Source organism: Erigeron canadensis, chromosome 6 (genome assembly GCF_010389155.1).
Source record: "Erigeron canadensis isolate Cc75 chromosome 6, C_canadensis_v1, whole genome shotgun sequence".
NCBI classification, from domain to species: Eukaryota; Viridiplantae; Streptophyta; class Magnoliopsida; order Asterales; family Asteraceae; genus Erigeron; species Erigeron canadensis.
Genome location: NC_057766.1, coordinates 2,201,950 through 2,222,228, shown reverse-complemented (window position 1 = coordinate 2,222,228; position 20,279 = coordinate 2,201,950). Strand labels below are relative to the sequence as shown.

At 34.3% G+C, this 20,279-nt stretch overlaps 2 protein-coding genes across 3 annotated transcripts; one reads left to right on the top strand and one right to left on the bottom strand.

The window, feature by feature from the left end:
• Window positions 1–2,949: 2,949 nt before the first annotated feature.
• Window positions 2,950–7,241, top strand: LOC122603297 (triosephosphate isomerase, cytosolic). The gene is made up of 9 exons (XM_043775966.1): window positions 2,950–3,081; window positions 3,767–3,842; window positions 4,074–4,197; window positions 4,641–4,725; window positions 4,829–4,961; window positions 5,181–5,275; window positions 5,355–5,433; window positions 6,235–6,317; window positions 6,915–7,241. The coding sequence occupies exons 1-9, from the start codon at window positions 3,043–3,045 to the stop codon at window positions 6,960–6,962; spliced, it is 762 nt and encodes a 253-aa protein (XP_043631901.1). The 5' UTR covers window positions 2,950–3,042; the 3' UTR covers window positions 6,963–7,241.
• A 1,536-nt stretch (window positions 7,242–8,777) lies between these two features.
• Window positions 8,778–17,064, bottom strand: LOC122603706 (tRNA pseudouridine synthase Pus10). Of its 2 annotated transcripts, none has more exons than XM_043776484.1 (16): window positions 16,828–17,064; window positions 15,201–15,583; window positions 14,858–14,978; window positions 14,328–14,445; window positions 13,545–13,654; window positions 13,341–13,412; window positions 12,263–12,331; window positions 12,094–12,174; window positions 11,551–11,670; window positions 11,385–11,459; window positions 10,920–11,000; window positions 10,672–10,745; window positions 10,489–10,549; window positions 10,162–10,217; window positions 9,347–9,451; window positions 8,778–9,254 (listed from the first exon to the last, which is right to left on the bottom strand). In XM_043776484.1, exons 1-15 carry the CDS (start codon window positions 16,963–16,965, stop codon window positions 9,373–9,375), a joined length of 1,638 nt encoding a protein of 545 aa, XP_043632419.1. In that variant the 5' UTR covers window positions 16,966–17,064; the 3' UTR covers window positions 8,778–9,254; window positions 9,347–9,372. The 2 variants fall into 2 exon arrangements, with proteins under 2 accessions (XP_043632419.1, XP_043632418.1); XM_043776483.1 differs by having other exon boundaries at window positions 9,367–9,451.
• Window positions 17,065–20,279: the final 3,215 nt, after the last annotated feature.

Here is a 20,279-nt window from a genome sequence, read left to right as displayed (position 1 = left end):
CTATGCCACGTCAGCGGACAGAAGTAAAACCTACGGCCGTGTGCAAAGTTTGGACTTTGCCGCTGGTCGATTCTATCGCTTTATTGACAATCTTGAAGCCATTGGTGTGCCAATGGCTCCTATTGAGGTGAAGGCGGGTGATCGTGAAGGGTCATTTTTTTCCACTATCATCTCGACTTATGAAAACAATTTATGGGACTTCATTGCCCCGTTTCATCACTCTCATTACAAGCACAGGGATATATTGAGTGCCTGGCTCACTAACCGTCCTACCCTTAGTGCTTTCGAAGACTGTAGTTTGACTGTTGGATGTTGCAGTGACCCATCCATCATCAGTGCTCTTGATGATCCGGATAGTGCCATGGCTCCAACAAGGCAGGTTGGTGGTACATTTCCTGTGAACATTTCTGGGATCCAATCATCAGTTGCTGCTGAGGGAGGCAATCCTGCTGTCCCGGCTGCAGCTTATATTATAGGACGAGGCACTGAACGCTACTACTGCACATCACTCGCACGGAACATCAATGAAACTGAAATGATGATGTTGCTCCGTGATTTTATCTTTATGCCCATGCAAGGAGATGTCAGTTTTTAGGAATATGATACAACAGTTTGGTTGCAAGGGATATGCCTTATGAATTAGATTATTAGAGCAAATGTTTGTCAGCTTCTTAAATTATTTGCCTTTTAAGTGCTTTGATCTAAACATTAGGAGGCGTTATGTAGAAGTCTAAACGCAGCAGTTTTCCAGTTTGAATACACTCAAAAAGAATTTTACTAGATGAACTCTAGCTCAGCTTAACATGTGCAACACACGTACGCACAAAAGGGACATGGGATTAATGTCTGGTATCATGTTATACAAGTAGAAGTTGGTCATTTAGTGGGATAACGTGTTCTTTGAATTCTAATGTCCCAAGTTTGAGTACTGATGTGGCGTGTTGGGATATGAGACTATAGTCGATGAGATGCTGAGAAGGCATATGTTTTCCAAGCCAGAGAAAAAAAGCAATGTACTCGCAATGTAAGGAGGGAATGAAAAGAAAAGAGGAAGCTTAAATACAGGTCGAAGAGGCGATTCAAAATCAAATGGGAAAGTCACATCCTTAAGAAGATGAAGATTGCCAGAGGGCAGATCAAAGCGATATTACCTCTAAAGAGAGAAGACTGTCCAGGGCACGGGCTTGCGGTCAATGCATGGCCAGATACCCCCAACCCCATTAATAATATGCATGGCCAGATACCCCCAACCCACCCCCACCCCATTAATAATGCGTCGCCTGAAAAATAGTTGGTTGAACTCGAGCTTTCGAGTATAAACACCCTTGTGCATTCAAGATACATTCACATAGAATGGTAGATGATGTTTTGGTGAGTCGATAGGTATCTAATTGTGGTACCGGGACTATAGTTCCTTCCATTACCCTTTTTAGATGATGATTGTGGTACCGGGACTATAGTTCCTTCCATTACCCTTTTTAGATGATGTTTGATTATAATACGGACAATGTGGTTAATGAGCACATTAAAATAAACATATTATTAGCACTTACCAAATACTCTTCTGTAAACATTCTTAACTTGTATATATTACTTGATTACGAGGAATCGTGTATGTGTGATGCACTAGGTTCTTTAGCTTAAATCAAATCTCTATATTTACTTGGTGACAAAATTCTTGACATTAGCTGTAAGACATGGGTTATCACATGTATTAAGAGGTCATTGTTAAAGTCACTTTAGAGAGAAAAGAAAACTTTACTTTGTAATTTAATGTAGGAAAATTAATTGGATGGTTCTTTTATGAAAGGATTTTATATATGTTTTTTATAATTTCTTTTTCATATCTCACATTAACTGTTTAATATATATGAAACTTATTACAAAAAGGAGATCATGGACGAAGCACGATATTACTCTAGTTCATATAAGGAGAGAAAACAAGTTCAGTCCATATAAGCATAGAAAACAAATTTTCAGTAATGATTTTTGATTATAAATAATAAGTTTAAACTAAAAAAAGAAAAAAAAAATACACGGGTTGATCACTTAGGTTAAGTAAAAATAGAAGGAAGAATGAAACAAATTTGACTTTTTCTTTTAACAGCCAACTAAAAGTACATAATCAAAACATCGTTAGGGGCAACACATAGCTAAAGGCACCACCAACAATCTAAATCCAGCCGTATAAAGCACAAATCCATTAGTCTCACGACCCATGAGAAAGCCTATTAGGCCCATGATCTAGGTGAAAACACGTTAACTCGAACATATATACAATGATAGGTTAATGGTAAAGCCTGACTTAAACTTGATCGTGGGTTTCCCAAGCCTAAGCATCATTGCCAAAATCTAATACCAATTAAATATAACTTTGAATTGGTAACTAAATCCATTAAAAACATTTGCTATCTCATAACCCATAAAATTCAAAGTATAACAAAATAAAAATGTAAAAATAAACATAAAAATAACTTTTGAACTCTGAGTTTAATCTATATTTTTTATAATTAAAATTGATTAGTTAAGTTAAAAGAACTTATAATATTTTTTTTAGATACCTTTAAAAAGAAAAAAAAGGAGATATAGTTAAAATGTCCGGACGTTATTTTTAGTTACTTTTCTTTATTATTTGAAAATATATTTTTAGTTAGTCAATCATTTCCCAAAATATTTCAAAAAAACAAATATTGAAAGAAAAAATAAAATAAAATATCGGCCAAAAATTCACCACCCGGGTTTTTTTTAATTAACGTTCTCTCCAAGAAAACCAATGAGCTAACCACAAACCGGTGACCGCACACATTTCCTAATCTACCCCTTCCTCCCCCACTCACACAACGGCATATTCTTCCGCCTTTACCAAGGACATTTACGTCTTTTCACTATTCTGTGATCCACATATTTCCAATATAAATACAAAATCTTCATCTCTCTTATCATATTCATCTTGTGAGATATCTGCCTTGCAATTCCTTCTTTTTCTTATTACCTTCTCAATAAATAAATAAAAAGTTTTTTTTAAAGAATTTTTGATCGGAAATGGCTCGTAAGTTTTTCGTCGGCGGTAACTGGAAATGCGTAAGTCTCCGATCTGAATCTCCGATCTATATCTATATATATTTTATATTTTTAAAGAATCTTTACTTGTTTACTAACTGATTTGAGCTCACTATAAACTGCTTATTATTATTATATGTATATGTGTATGTATAGATTTATTCAGACTTGTATTTGATCAACTATTCTAACTTCAATGTATACTGTTAGTAATATCTTGTTTATATCGATCGTAAAGTATCAATATCAATATCAATATATATATATATATATTATATATATATATATAAATAGTAGTAATTATTTTAATCAGATTCGTATTTGTTCAACTATTTTGAGTTCACTGTTTACATCGATCACAAGCATCTGTGATCACTGTACTAAAAATTCTGCTAAAAGTAGTTTGTATCGCTGTTTCGATTGATTCGATCGTTGATTTAACACTTTTTTTTTTGTGATTCAATTGATTAATAAATACTGATTTATTGATATATATATATATTATATATATATATATATATTACTATTCTGCATATGATGAATATATCGAGATTTTTTTTACTGTAATAAAAATTTGTGAAATGTATACTGATAACTGATTTGAATATGAAAAGTGAGCAGTTGGATCTGGTGTAGAATATATATATATATTATATGATGATGCAATGTCTTTATTTTGTATAATAATCTTTGGAACATTTGGTAGAATGGAACTTCTGAGGATGTGAAGAAAATTGTGGCAACACTTAATGCTGGGGATTTGCCTTCCACCGATATCGTTGGTGAGTAGTTTTTCATCATCGTTAACTTTAGTCGTTGTGTATTGTGTAATGGTGTGCTAAACTATTGGTAAAGAAATTGAATTAGTGTGATAAAGGAAATCTGATCATTCTGTTTATATAGACTATCATGTTGTTCTGCTGTTTACTACTCATAGTAATGACCTTTATATAACTACAGTTATCGGTTTCTTGTAAGATCTTTCAACTCTTAACAATCTGTTATTCTTGCAGAGGTGGTGGTGAGCCCTCCGTTTGTGTTTCTTACCACTGTTAAAAGTGAATTGAGGCCTGAAATCCAAGTTGCGGCCCAGAATTGTTGGGTTAAGAAGGGCGGTGCATTCACCGGTGAGGTTAGGTATGTATCATTGGTATCATCTACCATCCCATATTGTCGTGCTAATGTTCATATTTGCCCGTGTTCTATACTGTTTCTTCTTTACTTGATATGCACTGACTTCTTTTGAAGCAAGGCAAGGTTGCAACTTGACTGTAATAATATATTTTATAGATTAAACAGTGTCTTTTGTTTTTAAAAGCATTTTTACGAGTACTTTCAATATTTGTATCTGATTATAGATCGTCGTTGTTCACTATGCATCCTTGGTTTTCCATCTTGTTAAATGTTTATTTCAACAAATTTGTCCACGTTGTAACTCCTTTTAATCTCATATACAAATTTTATTAAATGACCATACACATCTTCATATACATTTCAGTCGTAGATTATATTATGGAGTGGCATGATCTCTTATATTGAGTCCATTTAGAATACTGAAGCTGGTTTTTCTGTGTGTGTAGTGCTGAGATGCTTGTCAATTTGGGTGTCCCATGGGTCATCCTAGGTCACTCAGAAAGGAGAGCCCTTTTGAATGAAACAAATGAGGTAACATCTGGTTGCAAGGATCTAATCAGTGACTTTTAATACGCACTTATTAACATTAGCCTTCACAAAGCAACTCAAACTTCTTTTGGCACTTCTTATCCAGTTTGTTGGAGACAAGGTTGCATATGCACTTTCTCAAGGTCTAAAGGTGATCGCTTGTGTCGGTGAGACTCTTGAACAACGAGAAGCTGGAACCACCATGGAAGTTGTTGCTGCTCAAACCCAGGCAATTGCTGGTATCTGTTCCAGAACTACATTTGCTGCCAACTAATATTTAGTTTTCATTTCTGATGATTAAAATTCATTACAAGCTTGTCTTTTAGGTTTTGTCTTGCTTGACTTGCAAAGCTATTTTCAGCATGAGATGTTGTTTGTAATATTTATCTTTCTCGTAACAGTAAGTTTTGATAGAATTTAGTGTTTTGTTTGTCATACTTGTATTTATTTTGTTGCAGATAAAATCTCAAGTTGGGATAATGTTGTTTTAGCTTATGAGCCAGTGTGGGCTATTGGAACCGGAAAGGTTGCATCTCCGGCTCAGGCCCAAGAAGTAAGTCTAGTTGGCCTCTACTTTCTAATATAATGACATAAACCAGCGCAATTGCATCTCTGAACTTCTATTTTAACAGGTACATGCAGGGCTAAGGAAATGGTTTGCGGAAAAGGTCAGCTCCGAAGTTTCTGAGAAAACCAGGATCATCTATGGAGGTATCATTATATCCAACTCATATAGTTTTTTATGTTGCATTCTCTGTGTTATTTTGTTTTACATTATTGAACCATTTATCTGAATTTTGGTATTTGAAAGTCATTATTAACACCTTTTTAGTGTTCTGTTAAACAGAGCTTGCTTCTAATTTTAGGGGTTAAATGATCAGCTTTTTACCAGAAAAAAACCCATTATCTTGTGAATAAAATAGAATTACCTGTTACCGTTCATTCACATTTCCTCTTATTTTGCTGAACCCCCTCTCCTTGTTTCACATCAAGTTATGTTTTGGCTATTATATAGATATTAATTCCTTGATATTGAAAAATCTCTTTAAACATTCTATCATCTTGTTATCTGATTATTACAGTTTGTAAGAAAATGAAGACATCTAGCACCATCTTTTATGGTCCAATTTATTCAATCTGATTATGTAATAATACATAATCACTTTCTATAAGCATCTCCAAAGTGTAGATATGTCTGACCTTTCCACCATCCTTGTCATAAGAAGAGATTAATCTCTTTTACATTCAAAAATCAAAAATGGAAAATTTTATTACCTCATTCTGTTATATTTATCAGTACATAAATCATCATTGTTGGCAATTGAAAAGAGCAATTGATACAAAGGCTGTATTCCCAGTTACCAAGATACTCTTCAATATTTTTTTGTTAATATACTTGAAATTTGAATTTTAAAATGGAATGTACCAAAAGCTGTTTGAATCAGAAAATGGAAATAGTTTGTGATTGCATTTTGGTTATCGAATCTAAAAATGCTGGACATGGCATTGCAGGATCTGTGAGTGGCTCCAATTGCAAGGAATTGGGAGGACAACCAGATGTTGATGGTTTCTTGGTTGGTGGAGCTTCTCTCAAGGTAATTGTTGCTCTCACTCTTCTACTCCCCCCTCATAAAGTTGCTAGTGCAAAGATTGATTCTATATGCGTGCTAGTCAATGATCTAAATTACCATATGAAGGGAAAGTAATCCTAAAATCTGTATCGTTACGAAGCCAAAGTGAATGTTGTGAACTGGTATCAGTATTCAATATGCTTCATCCGTCCCATGAAAGTTACTAGCCATGGCCTAGGACCGTTAAAGATAATTACACTAAGTAAATTGGTTGAGGTTGCTGCTTTTAGTTTCCAGTTAAAATTAAAATTATCACCAATATTGATTTTGAATTAATGCGATTAATACGTGTTAAACTGGTTCAGAACTGGCTAGTCCAAAACATACTCCTGTCATCATTTTATTCAGAGAAACTAAAATATTTATTTGTACATTAATTATTAGTATACGTAGTACATCTAAGACCAAAAGGAGGCTGTTAAACTTAATTTTTGTTAGTTAGCAGTTTTTTATCCTTTAGCTGGAATTAACAGGACATTGGGGTTGTCATCTATTTTATTATAAATGGATTATGGATGTGCTGGCTTGTTCTCACTCGTTTTCATCCCTTTTGCCTTGTAGCCGGAATTCATTGATATCATCAAGGCAGCTGAAGTGAAGAAATGTTGAAGTTTTTTGTGTCATTTGTGAAGAAGATCAATGGAGTTATGTTTTCAGCTAGTTTTTTCTATCGTATATTATGGTTGAAATAAGCATTTGAACAAAACTTGGTGCACTAAATGCTACAACGTGACACCGTTGTTTTTTTGGTGAATAACACAGGATAATGTTTTTTTGAGTAGCTGCGAGTGTTTTGTAGACTAATTGGGGATATGAAATGGAATGGTGGTATGTGCTCCACTTATTCTTATTGATAATAGATATGGATGTTTCATATTTTATGGTTGATATCAGCAGCCAAAAAGTAGGTCGCATTGCAAGTTGTGTTATTTCCATAATTTTTCATGTCCCCATCTTCTAGTGATAATGGAAAGGTGAATTTATATCTTCCTGCAAAAGAGGGGAAGAAAATAATACTTCTAAAAGTCTGGGTTCCCTATATCACTCTTTCTGGTTTAAACAAGCTAAAGTAGTTGGGTAATATAAATATATAGTAGTTGGGTAATATAATTGGTGAAAATTTGAATATTAAGCAAAATTTAGCAGATAGCTTGTGCTTTCTCATACTCTCTGATTTAAAATCTCGGTGTAAAACATAATTATTTCAATCAACCACCATCAAGAAAGCCTAATAGTCCGGTTTTTTAGTGTTTTTGCAAGTGGAGTCGACTTGTTTAGGTAAAAATCCTGTGGGTAGTAATACCCAGATTTGGTAGTATATACTGGTGATATAATTTCCTTTTTCCGTATTTCTGTATAATTTGAATAGAAAAAACCTTATTGTTGAGAAGCCTACTAAAATAAATACTAAGCCTAAACCAGTCAATATGAAACGTAAAGGGAGAGACTCAATGGGAGCTTCAATGCTTAAAGATCAAATCAACAGCGTGTTCTTGACATGTTAGAGTCAAGTTCTTCCAAACCCAGTCAAAGTAATGAGGTTAGTGACTTGTTTCTTGATAAATTGTTATATCTTTGAAAAACTACCAAATTGCTTACTAATTTATGTCAATTTATAGGGTAGTGAAAATCAACAACAATTTATATCCATCTATAACAATATGTTGTATCCCCACCCTCAAATTAATATCTTTGGGATAGGGAAATGACACACATAAAATATCATTCAAATTTCACTTCATAAATTACGATCTACAGCATATCTTTAACATATTCTATGCACCGATCTAGTATTGTTATCTTTGGTTAAAACTGCGAGTTGGTATCTGTCTCTAGAAGTTTTCATGTCACTATCTCATGTGTATATTAGCAACCCTCGCGTGCTTTGACTTTTGGCTAATATTCTTCTAAGTGGTGCTATTTGCACCATTTTGGCCTAAATAACAATGTCAATGTGTTAAAGTTGTCTCATCAGAAAAAGTCAAATCCATTTTAGTCTATTCTATAATGTATTATTATCGTCTAATAATGTGTGTATATATAATTGCAACATATGTTTATTTATACAAACTGGAACACATTAATGTGTCCGCGCTTCTCTTTCATGTTGATACGAGTTTTATAAACCACAAAGCATCATATTTCATTTCATTATATATATATATATATATATATATATCATAGATTTACGATTAAAACCAAATGATACATTAATACTTTTGAAATAGGGTTTAAGCTGCATACTTTTACTTTGTCCAGGTAAAATTAAAAATTAGTTTTGATTTCTAGACAAACATCCTAACTTTTGGTCATTTTTCGGAAAAAAAATGTTGCTTATTTTGTTGTTTGGATAGTAGAAATGGTGTTCTATGAACTCGATTGGAACTTAAATCAAGATCAAAGAGAGGATTACCATAACGGTATAAACAAGCAAACATTTGGGATGTGATTAATTAAAAAGATGTAACTACTTTTTAACAACTTAAATAAAAAAGATTACCAAATCTCTTGGGTCAGATATAATAGTATTGATCTATTTAAACATTTAATTTGGACATCTAACATGTGAACCTCCCAATATCAAGTCGGTTTTAGATGATAAACCTTTAACCAGCTAAATAAAGTGATCAAGTCGAGATAACAGGAAAAGCCTGGCCAATATCGAACTGACGTCCAAAACAACATACACCTAATGACATATAAAGTCATTACAAGGGGAAAAAATAAGTATGTTGTCGTCAGCAACTTGTTACGTTCACTTATTTGTCGATGGAGAAGCGATATTCCATGAGCCCCACAAAGTCGAATTCCATGACAAAATTGTGTTTCCACAGTTCCGAAAATGCTTTCCTGGCAACTATAATGTCCCACTAAACTTTTGATAGGAAGGCCACTCTAAATCTGCAAACATTGGCATTTGTGAAATGGTTTAAGTTCTACACCTTGAAGATACAAACATAAAAAGAGAAATAGGAAATCCTAGAAATTCACACTTGAAGGCAAGGCAACTGACATTCATTCACTCAGGGATATCCATTTTGACATCTGTGACATCAAGTTGAAGAATTTCAGCCCTGCATCCAAGAATAGACCCAATGCTGCAACATAGGAAAATAAAATGTCACTTGAGAACAAAATTAAAAGGGTAGGGAGGACGTCCCATGTTGATTGACATATAAATATCTGACAAGACTTTAAGTAAACTTACCTAGTTTTCTGGCACTCATACGCTTATATGAGTAGCAAGTTTCACTCATTGATATATACTTTAGACAACAGAGAATTAGACACTTGTAACGTTGCAAATTTTGTGGGATAACTAGTATAACAAGTAGCACATACTCTATATAATGGTTTTGCCGAAAAGGTTTTCAATTTCTGACAGTATGTCATAATATATCCAACCAAAACAGTTCCAATCTCGCCAAAGGAGAGGCATGTCATAATAAAGTCCCACACAAATTAATGGAAGTAGCCAACATACAGAGGCACATAGTAGAAAAGGTGCATCAATTTTTATGTTGACTTATTTTTTTTTTTCAATTTTTTTTTTAATGTTGACGATATTGATTTCAATTAATTGCATATCAGTGTGATATTTGGAAGGCTGTGGTGTTCTAAGTTTAGGCAATCAGGAGCCCACTAGGCTAGTGACAAATAACAAATGAAAACCATGCTCTAAAGGATGGTGGAAAATAGAGATCAACATGTGTGCCGAAAGTCACATACTCCAACAAGGAAGTTATTCTAACAAAAAATCATCATTTTTAGACATGCAGTTAACTGGTCACGGTAAGTGCTAACATACCTAGGATGGGTACGTCCAAGATCTCCATGAACAAATTCCTTGATGTAAGTTCCAGCCTATTGAAAAAAGGAATCATTTAATTAGCAGCATACGGTGACAGTAGTTGGGTATATAAGAGCACATAGCTAATCTACGTGTATTAAATTATAGATAAGAAGCATCACACTACAGAAAAAGGGAAATATCAATGTCGCTAAGAATGTCAGCGGGGACCTATTAATATGAAATTGAAAAAAGTTTTGAATGCTGTCAAATTGTGGTCTTACTTCATGCGCATATGTAGTTAGTATCATATTTAATTAGAGAAAGTTGGTGATCAAAGCTGACCTGGGTGCATAGATGAAGTAGAAAGTATTGAGAACTCTCGGCAACTTTCTCAATTTTCATCCTGACATTACAATCGTTCATCATGAAATGCTGATATCTTAAATACTCAATAGAAGTTCTAACCACATCAAAGTAAGCTAAATAATGTGAAACATAAGAATGAATAACCGGTGTAGTTTGTACCAATGAATAATCTTTTCACGATCTAAAGGACTTCGACGATGAAGAACCCTTATCGGTGTTCTCTGCAAAACTTTCTGCCAGATTCAATAGATAAGATAAAATGTAACAAAAGTATCTTATAATTGACAGATAATAATAGATAACATTTACATCAGTAATAAAATAATAGATGATTTCAAGGCCCACCATACCATCCACATAGATCAGTTATAAAGACATGTACAATGATGGACAATCATACGACTTACCAAGTCCTTGAACGAGGATAAGACTTGTACATCATCATCTTTAATAGCACGCGATATCCACACCAAAGCAGCATATTGTTTCTGCTTACAAAACATACAATGGGTGAGTATATCCACACAAAAAATAAAATTAGTTTGAAGCAAAGCAGCCTGACAAACTAGTACCAATCCAGAAGAACCAGAACTGGAAACTTGAGAATATAGGATCTGTGAACCAGGTGATATAGTACCATTCTGCCATTGTTTTAGGCCAGAAAGTGATTGGCTAAGTTTTTTTATACCTTAAGAATGTAGTTTAATACGAATAAGATTAAAAAGACAACTAGTTTGGACCAGAGTAGACTGATAACCAGTTATATGTTATAAAAAACAGTACAACACCAAGTATACTGGGTCCGGTTCAGTTCTAAGATTTTCTTTGTTTGCACACTTGAATGCCTGATGACTACAAAGAGAAATACTAACCTGTTTCTCTGCTTCTCCTTCACGCATTAAGCTCCAACCTTGAGTCCCCAAAACCTTGAGATGCTTTACTCTAACCTAGGTGTAGAAAGTTGCCAGTACATTCAAGAGTTGGGTAAAACAGAAACAATTGACCGGTACTTAATTTTCCAGTTTAAGCCCAACTCACCAGGTTACTTTCCAGATTATTTATCTTCTTCTCTATTTCCTTGATGGACTCCGCAGAAGGAACATGACGTGCATTTTGTATCTCAACCAAAAATGGCCTACCTGAACCCAACATCCGGACCTGAAAAGTACAACTTTTATGATCAGAGTACTGTTTATTAAACAAACAAAATCTAGAGGTGGCAATTTGACCTGTTACACTGACAAATGGGTAAATTTGGGTTACAATTAATCTCAATCAGGTAATGTGGAGAGTAGTAAAATATATAAGAATTCAAGTCAGCCAAGATTGTATTTTTAATGCAGATAACATCCTACAACCTTGTAATAAAAAAAATTTGGATTATTAATAAATTAATATATTCCTTGTGAATTGTGATCATATCTAACACACTGATAATTCATAAATAGAAACTAAAAATATAGGCCAAAAAATGTTTTGGGTTTAACCCAACCTTCCTGCTAACTCTACTTAAGAGGCCCAACAACCCAACAATTTTGCCACCACTAAAAAAGTCAGTAGACATGAGAAAAGCCTCTATACATCTATATCCTCTCTTCCAGCAGCATGAAATTTATAGCCATCACCATTAGTCGTGGGAAGGATGTTGCCACCAACAAGTTCCTACAATACCAGACAGATTTTCACAGCATATAGCATCAAAAAAGGATGCACATAAAATGATAAAATAAAAAAAAGCTTAATGCAGCACCTCAACAGATGCCTCTCCCTTCCTCTCATCGTCGATTATCCAGCGGGTCTGACTCACATTGCGTGAAAACTGCAGATACACAGTGAATTTGTTAGTCAAAATCTTACATATAGTTACATTAGCTCAGTATCACTTTGCGTGAAAACTACTCTAGTGATACTTTAATCTTTCGTGATTTCTAAAATCCTGTATTTGGTCTGGTGATTATGTGCATTTCAGTACATGAATGGAACTTTGAGTGCTATTGTGCAATTTCGTACATCCATGATTTTTGAGTGATTTGGTGAAAGTTTAAGGCACTTGTAAGTTGCAAACCATATTTTTTCCTACATAATAACCCTGTGCCACTTATTTAACGAGGATAAGAAAGTCAAAGCTAGGGTACAGTTACAATACCAATCTCATCAAAGGCGGGATATGGGTGGGATGTAGATAGGCATACCTTTACCCGAGGATAGAAAGACCTCCAGCGAGGTGTACGAGATGTGAGGCTGAACAAAAATGTCTATGCATGTGTGGGTGTGTGCGGATATAAGTATCAAAGTGTGTAAACCTATAATCATCTATAACTCTTATAAGTAGGGAAAAACTATTCTTTTATACTGTTCCTAAATAGTTGTACATATCTCTATGCCTAAAGCGAGAGGCAAAAAGGTACACTATGGGTACATATAGCATCATTTAGCTGCAAGTCACGTTCATCCATCTTATTTAGATTGTTTCATTAGTATAGATTTATTTATTAGCCCACACATATCCTCTAAAAATAGTTTGAACATCTATATCCCTGAGGATGTGATCCATTTAGTCAAAATGAGAGGGTAAATGATACATCATACATCAAATGCTTCAAAAGATCTCTACATATTGCGCCTCATTATTATGACTTGTCCAGATGTCATGATGTTCGTAAATTTAGAATGTAATCTACAGTTTATGCACTTAAAGATCATAGAACAAGGGTGTTTAAGATTTTCAGCTTAAACAACTTTTTGTAACACCCTCCACCGGCCCACCCCCACCCCTCCTTTTTTGTCGACCAAGTTGAAACTAAAGTGAGTCAAATAAGTTAAAATACCTTCAAGTATCGACCACCAATGTAGATAGGAGTTCTAGAACACATCAAAGTCATGTGACAAGGTTGATCAACCTAAGAGAGTAAGAGACTAAGAGATCAAACAATAACATGTGATAACGATCAAACACCTGAATATCAGATCAAATGAAGGGTTTCAAATACACAAGAGAAATCAACCTCATGCCTCATGAGACGTTACGTTACCTTTCTCAGTTGGAAATTAGAGTCAGAAACATCCCTATTTTGAATTGTCCCATTAGTACATTTAACACGTCCATTAGCTTCACTGATGTGCAGATTAGAAACCTCAGCACCTGCAATAACAATCAAGGAAGCCCAGTTGTGCACAGCAAAAAATTGAGCGAGAAAAGTGAAGAATATCGAGTAATAGATAAGGCCGTAAAACATGCTTTCATAGTTTCATGCACCATCAAATACGTGCATAAATGCATATACACATGGTGGATCATTAATTAAGTTCATAACTTATAACATCCTTTGAGAGTTGTATCAGCATATGAAGGCCTAAATTTGTCTATGATATAAACATGTCAAGCTAAAGCCTGATTCTAAACAAAATATACTTTAGCTTCAAGGTTTTAGAAAAATAGCCCCACGTGTATATATTGATACGAACCCATCCCATAATACGCTCACATCATGTCATAAGCTAGGTGTAGAACTTACTCCCAAAAGCTAGCTCAAAGGAGGAGGGGACACCTAGGCTTATAAACCACCAACCAATCCCATACTTGGCCGATGTGGGATCATATCAATACCCCGTAAAGACAATACTTTCCTAATCATAATAATAATAAAACTAATATTATATTACTAAATAATATAAATCCAGTAGATCCATATCATATATGTTCTCAACAAATGGTAACCTGGCATTGACAAGTTAACCCCCAATTTACATATTCACACAAATACAACAGAAAACAGTTTATCCAAGATAAAGACGCACAAGTTAACCATACATGCCTGATTTGAATCTCTTGTTTCCTTGGTTTTTCCCCATCCTGTTTTCAGTAGACGTTGCATCAACATGCTCAAATGTCAAACGAATGCGGAAATCACTACCAACACAAGATTTAACACCCTGCAATAATAGAATGTAATAAGCATCAAGATTTGCTAAAATTGCTTACCTAGAAATATACTAGTCAAGTTGATCTTTTAAGAGCTAGTCACTAAATCTACATAGATTAAACCCTTCAAAACTTTTGGCGTACTTTATTTCTTTCCATTGGAGAGACAGGAGAAGTGGCTTGTATTCGTCTAAAAAAATAAGAGGCGTGATTTGAGTATAGAGCACCCCAACTTAATTTTAATAATTATACAGATATGATATCTGTATAACGCAATTGTTTGATTAATCAAATATTGGTGTTACATCCATAAGAAGAAATCAATAGCAAGACCGAGCTTGCAAAGTCATAAATTTGACCTAAATTGTTGAAATGGATAACATTTTAACGAAATTTAATTAGTACTACAGGAATTCAACTTACCATTAGTGTTTCAAGGGGAGGTGTTATAGAAAGCTTGAGTGCATCTTTTACTGAAATATGTTCAGATGAAAACTTGTCTTGAAACCAAACTTCAGAAGCATACTTCTTTTTTATATACGATCTGAATATGGAAGTAAGAGAGAATTAAAGGTCTTCAACAGGCCAATACTTGTTTTCTAAAAACATATACCATAAATTATTGAATATATACTCCAACAAACAGATGGATACTAAATTATTACTTGATCGAATTTTGACAGAGTAAAAGACTTAAAATCCTTCCTAGAATCAGCTGAAGGAGATCACTTTCATAACGAAAAAATCATAGACAAGGAGAACTTACAATATCGCTTGTTCGTTTTCCGTGATAAGTGTTGGCAATGAGACTTCAAGTGAAAAGCTAGAAATTTCAGGGAATTTCTGTTTCACGTGTTCAGCAACTGTCATGGCAAAATCCTGAGCATGATCCTTCTTTACCATCGTATTACTCTCATCATAATAATTAAATTGCAAGACGCCTAAGCAAACTGGACAAATACTTGACTTCAGTTCTGACTCTTGAGATGATTGCAATGTTTTCACATCTTCGGTTTCTCCAGGACTCTCATTTAACACATTTTCCACCTTAATTTCTTTTTCAACAACCAAATGCAACTTTGTTGGGGAAAGCAGGGCATAAATACCCTCGTGAATGTTAAATAGACAAAAAATGCATCGGACGCACACCTGCACAAAACGAAAGCAGTACAGAAGTTACATCACTCCCATATATACAATAGCAAAATAGGGGCAATGATCTGTTCACCACTAAATTTTAACCGCACACCACCAAATATGTTTTACAGTATTGTACAGTACAATCATGTTATGCATATTTGGTGGTGTACGGTTAAAAAGCAGTGGAGTACAGATCATCACCCAATAGCAAACCATAAAAGCATTCAGCAATTGAAAGCTACAATTTTTAAGGACCGTTTGGTTCTGCCAACTTGCAAGTCAATCATTATCTTATATGCATTAAGACTCGAATTGGCAATCAGCGGTCTTTAACACTTGTTTCTTTTCCTTTCTATCGGATTGAATTAAAACCGCCACTGGTTCACATAAGCACATGATACACACTCTTATATACACTTGTATGTGGTTTGTTGGACTCAAGTCGATCGTGTTGGAGCTTGAAATGGTTGCAAACACTCTAAGTAGGTGAATGGAGCTCTAAAAGTGGGGCAAAAGCAGAAATTTTAACATAGTAAAGTAGAACAAAGATGAAAATGTTCAACCTTAAAAATAATTCATGTTGTCATATGATGTTCTACCTAGTGGGTCGTGATCATTTGAAAACTAAAATTTGTGTGAAAACCAGAAAACTGGCCAAACACACTGTGATTTGAAACTTAACACAATGTGTTTATAGCTGCCCACCACCACCACCACCACCATCACAACCACCACCATTGTCGGAAATTGTGATACTGTACGGGCGAAGCACTTAATCAAACGGTTGGGGGCTTCGCCCTTCTCGCTCGCCGACCTCAAGGCATTTATAAAGGGGTTAGAAGCCGAACTCATATGGGAATGGTGTGGATTTGATGGGCAGCGATCCAAGAGATAGTGTGGTGGTTTGATATGGTAGGGGTGTTGCCCTTGCTGCCGTCACCGAAGATGATGGTGATGGGCAGCTATAAACACATTGTGTTAAGTTTCAAATCACATGGTGTTTGACCAATTTTCTGGTTTTAACACAAATTTTAGTATTCAAGTGAACATTTCACTCTACCTAGTTATCCTAAATAAAGACTGTTGCAAACAAATTTATAATGATAACAATTTCAAAACCTAACTAGAGTAAAGAATATATATAAATAATAAGCATAAATAAGATACAAATTTGTTATTGTAAAAAAAAAATATTATACAATATATTTTATATAATTATATATAGACAGAGAGAAAGTAAATGTGAAAGCAACCTGGTGGTTGGGCATGGTAAGAAGGTGATTGACAGCGTGAAGAGGAAGCTCCTGAACAGCGAAACCGAGAAGCCGCATGTCATCATCGTCGGATGTTGTAGTTTGGACCACTGGTGTGGAGCTGCTGTCATCCGCCATTTGTTTGTTTTATGTTTTCTGGTATTAACTGGTGCTTGGGTTTATAAACAGCCAAGGAAGGAAGCCTCTGAGGGGAATGGAGGAGGATGCTTACCATATTTGTTTTTCCCAATTGCCAAATTTTATGAAAATAAAAGTTTTAAAAACCGGTATTTTAGTCGTATCCGCATGCAAAAAATTATCGTTATTATCGAAAATATTTACCGGTACGACTATTTTCATTTTTTTTTTAATCTTACAAAACTCGTTATCATTTAACGAAAATAGTCAAAATATAATAATAGTCCACTCAAAAATAATACTAAGTATTTCATAACAAAATATAAGTTTTAAAATTCACAAATAACATTAAAGTATCATAAAAATAATGCTACAAAAATTCAAATTTTTTTTAATGAAAATACCGGAAATACCAGACGGGTAATACCAAAAAATAACGGGAATATCGGAAATACGTTCCGGTATTGAATAGTAAAAATACTGAAAAAATACCGGAGGACCTTCCGATACCGGTAATACTGGCCGGTATATACCGGTATTTAAAACATTGCTGAAAACCATACTTGTTGAGTCACGAGTTTTACGAGCAATGAATATGTATTTTTGATTTTTTTTTTTACTACAATTTAAAATTAAATTACAAATTATATAATACTACTAAAAAGCAACTTTGCTTTGTGAGGGGGAGTTACTGTAGCTAAAAGTACTTCCCCTTTAGCATAAAGTACTACCCTTTAAAACATCCAACAAAATTAACTAACTTAACGACCGTCAGGTGACAGATTTAACGATTGTTAGATGATGGACTTAACGACCCTTATTTTCTTTTTTTTATTGTAGTTAAAAGTACTCCCCCTTTAGCATAAGGTACAAGCCTTTATAATTAACGGATTTAACGACGGTTAGGTAACAGACCTAACGACTGTTAAGTGACGGACTTAACGACTCTTATTTTCTTTCTTTTTTTACTACATAACTTTTACTTTTTAAACTTTCCACCAATTTTTTTTTTTTTTTTACATTTTCTCTTTTACCTTTCGTCACATAGCTCTTGCTTTTTAAACTTTCAATACAAACTTTGTTTTTAGGTATAAAGTTTATTAACTTTTGTACTTTTTTTCATATAACTTTGTTTTTGAACTTTGCTCTGAAAGTTTTCTTTTATTTTCTTTTACGATATAACTTTTGATTTCTAAATTTATTACCAAAGTTTCATATTCTTTACTTTGAACCACAACTTTTATTTTCTTAACTTTTGTCACGCAAATTTTGTTTTTCGGCTTAATGTTTTTGTAACTTTTATCACCAGAGTTATGTTTTTCTCCCGAGGCAACGCCCGGGTAGAAATACTAGTTTATTACTCAAAACTATTGATTATTTAATCTATTAATAAATATATTAAAATAATTTACTTATACTTTGTTTTTAAATATGTCACATATATATTGATTATATTATGTATAAAAAAATCTCACGAATCAAGTTTATGAATCGAGTCCTGAGTCAAAAGTTCAAGTTTTTCAAATCGAGTCAAAAGTCACAAGTTGACAACTTTGCCTATTATAACTCACATAACTATTTATTACTTGTCATATTAAAAGGACCAGACTCGATAAACCGAAAACATAAGAGATTTTTTTTTAACCCCCACTGCGCCGCAGTGGGTCGAGGACTCCCCACTGCACCGCAGTGGATATCCTCGGCCAGAACTGGAATATGTCCCACTGCGTCGCAGTGGGTTCGTTACATCTCCCACTGAGCCGCAGTGGGAAGAACCAACATTGTTTCCGTGGGATTCCACTGCGCCGTAGTGGGCAAAGTCACCCCCACTGCGCCGCAGTGGACCACCTGACAGCAACCCTAAACTCATTTTAACACTTGATCCAACTTGCAAACTTCAAATTTTAAAGCGAACTTCTCAAAACACTTTTCAAAGGTTTCCAACAGCAAAGTAGACGCCTTACAAACATAATTACAACATAACTTGTTTCACAAATCCAAGAACAACCCAAACGGGTCATTTACCCGTTTTGGCAACATTTTCTCCCATAAACAACAATACCATTTTTCAAAGACTTTACAACTTGGACATTTACAGAAATGTTACCGAAACATGACTCCAAAACAAAATGTACCATGAGCCAAAGGAGAGGGACAACTAGGTATCTACACCAAAAGATTGTCATCCATCCAAGGATGACCTAAATACCTTCAAGAACTTCCAAAGGTTACTTCAAGCTCTATTCAATTTTCTTCAAATCAACAACACTAGTTCCTTCTTCTGGAACTACCTATAAGAGTGTAAACAACTAAAATATGAGCAAAGGCTTAGTGAGTATACTTGTATACATTTACGAATACGAAGGAGGGCATAGTACAAGGACTTTCACATGTAACCTATGGCATCGTCATGTCACATTTACATATTCACTTTGCACACAAACAATACATATATGGTGTAACATTCGAGAAATTTGACTTTTGTTGACCCGTTAGTTTTGTGTACATTTGATTGATAATGATCATTTACTCTATATATGATCGAGTTTGGCTATGATTTAATTGTGTTCAAGGTGAATATACATTTTATATATATATAATGATCATTTTTAATCAAGTTGTGTTTACATAATATTCAAGGTGTTTTATGAGATCGAATGGTCGTTAATGTAACTGTCGATTGCTAACTTGTGGTGTAACTAGATTGATTAAGTAAATGAACTATCCATGGGTCAACCCATATCCTAGACCCATACCCATGACCCAACCAAAGTCTTACACCTCTCTCCCTCTCATTCATTCATTTTCCTTATCTCTTTCTCTCTATTAAATGCAAGAGCATTTAACTCTCTTGCACTCTCCTCCTTCTCTCTAAAATTAATACATCAAATTAAATGTTTCAAACAAGATTTTGTTAGGGTTATTCATTTATATCATCATCTTATCAACATATCAAAATTTGGGTTTATAAGTGTAAGAAATCATCCAATTCGGGTCATTTTCGGGTTTGACACTTTGGTAGAAGATTTGGTAAGTTAAAACTATCTCATATTCACCATTACATGTTTATAATCATGTTTCTAATCATATTCAAGTGTTTCCGGGTCACAAATTGAGCCAAAAGTCGAATTAGGGTTCTTGTTGATAAATGGGTCAAAAACAAAATTTTCTTGTTAATTTGATAATGGGTCGAAATGATGAAGTGGGTTATGCCCAACCATGTCTAAGAATACTTGTGTATACCTTAAGTGAGTCTTTTTCCCTTCAAAAATTGGTTTAGGTCGATTTAGGGTTTTGGTGTTCTTGGTGAAGTC

What these genes read in the sequence shown, in the direction of transcription:
- LOC122603706 (XM_043776484.1), bottom strand. Translation starts at nt 16,965, where the DNA reads ATGGCGGATGACAGCAGCTCCACACCAGTGGTCCAAACTACAACATCC. An exon ending in TTACCATGCCCAACCACCAG is followed by an intron (nt 15,584 to 16,827) that starts GTTGCTTTCACA and finishes CGTTTTGTGCAG; the next exon opens with GTGTGCGTCCGATGCATTTT. An exon ending in ATAATCTGGAAAGTAACCTG is followed by an intron (nt 11,460 to 11,550) that starts GTGAGTTGGGCT and finishes TTCTACACCTAG; the next exon opens with GTTAGAGTAAAGCATCTCAA.
- LOC122603297 (XM_043775966.1), top strand. Translation starts at nt 3,043, where the DNA reads ATGGCTCGTAAGTTTTTCGTCGGCGGTAACTGGAAATGC. An exon ending in CTCCGGCTCAGGCCCAAGAA is followed by an intron (nt 5,276 to 5,354) that starts GTAAGTCTAGTT and finishes CTATTTTAACAG; the next exon opens with GTACATGCAGGGCTAAGGAA. An exon ending in AACCAGGATCATCTATGGAG is followed by an intron (nt 5,434 to 6,234) that starts GTATCATTATAT and finishes ATGGCATTGCAG; the next exon opens with GATCTGTGAGTGGCTCCAAT.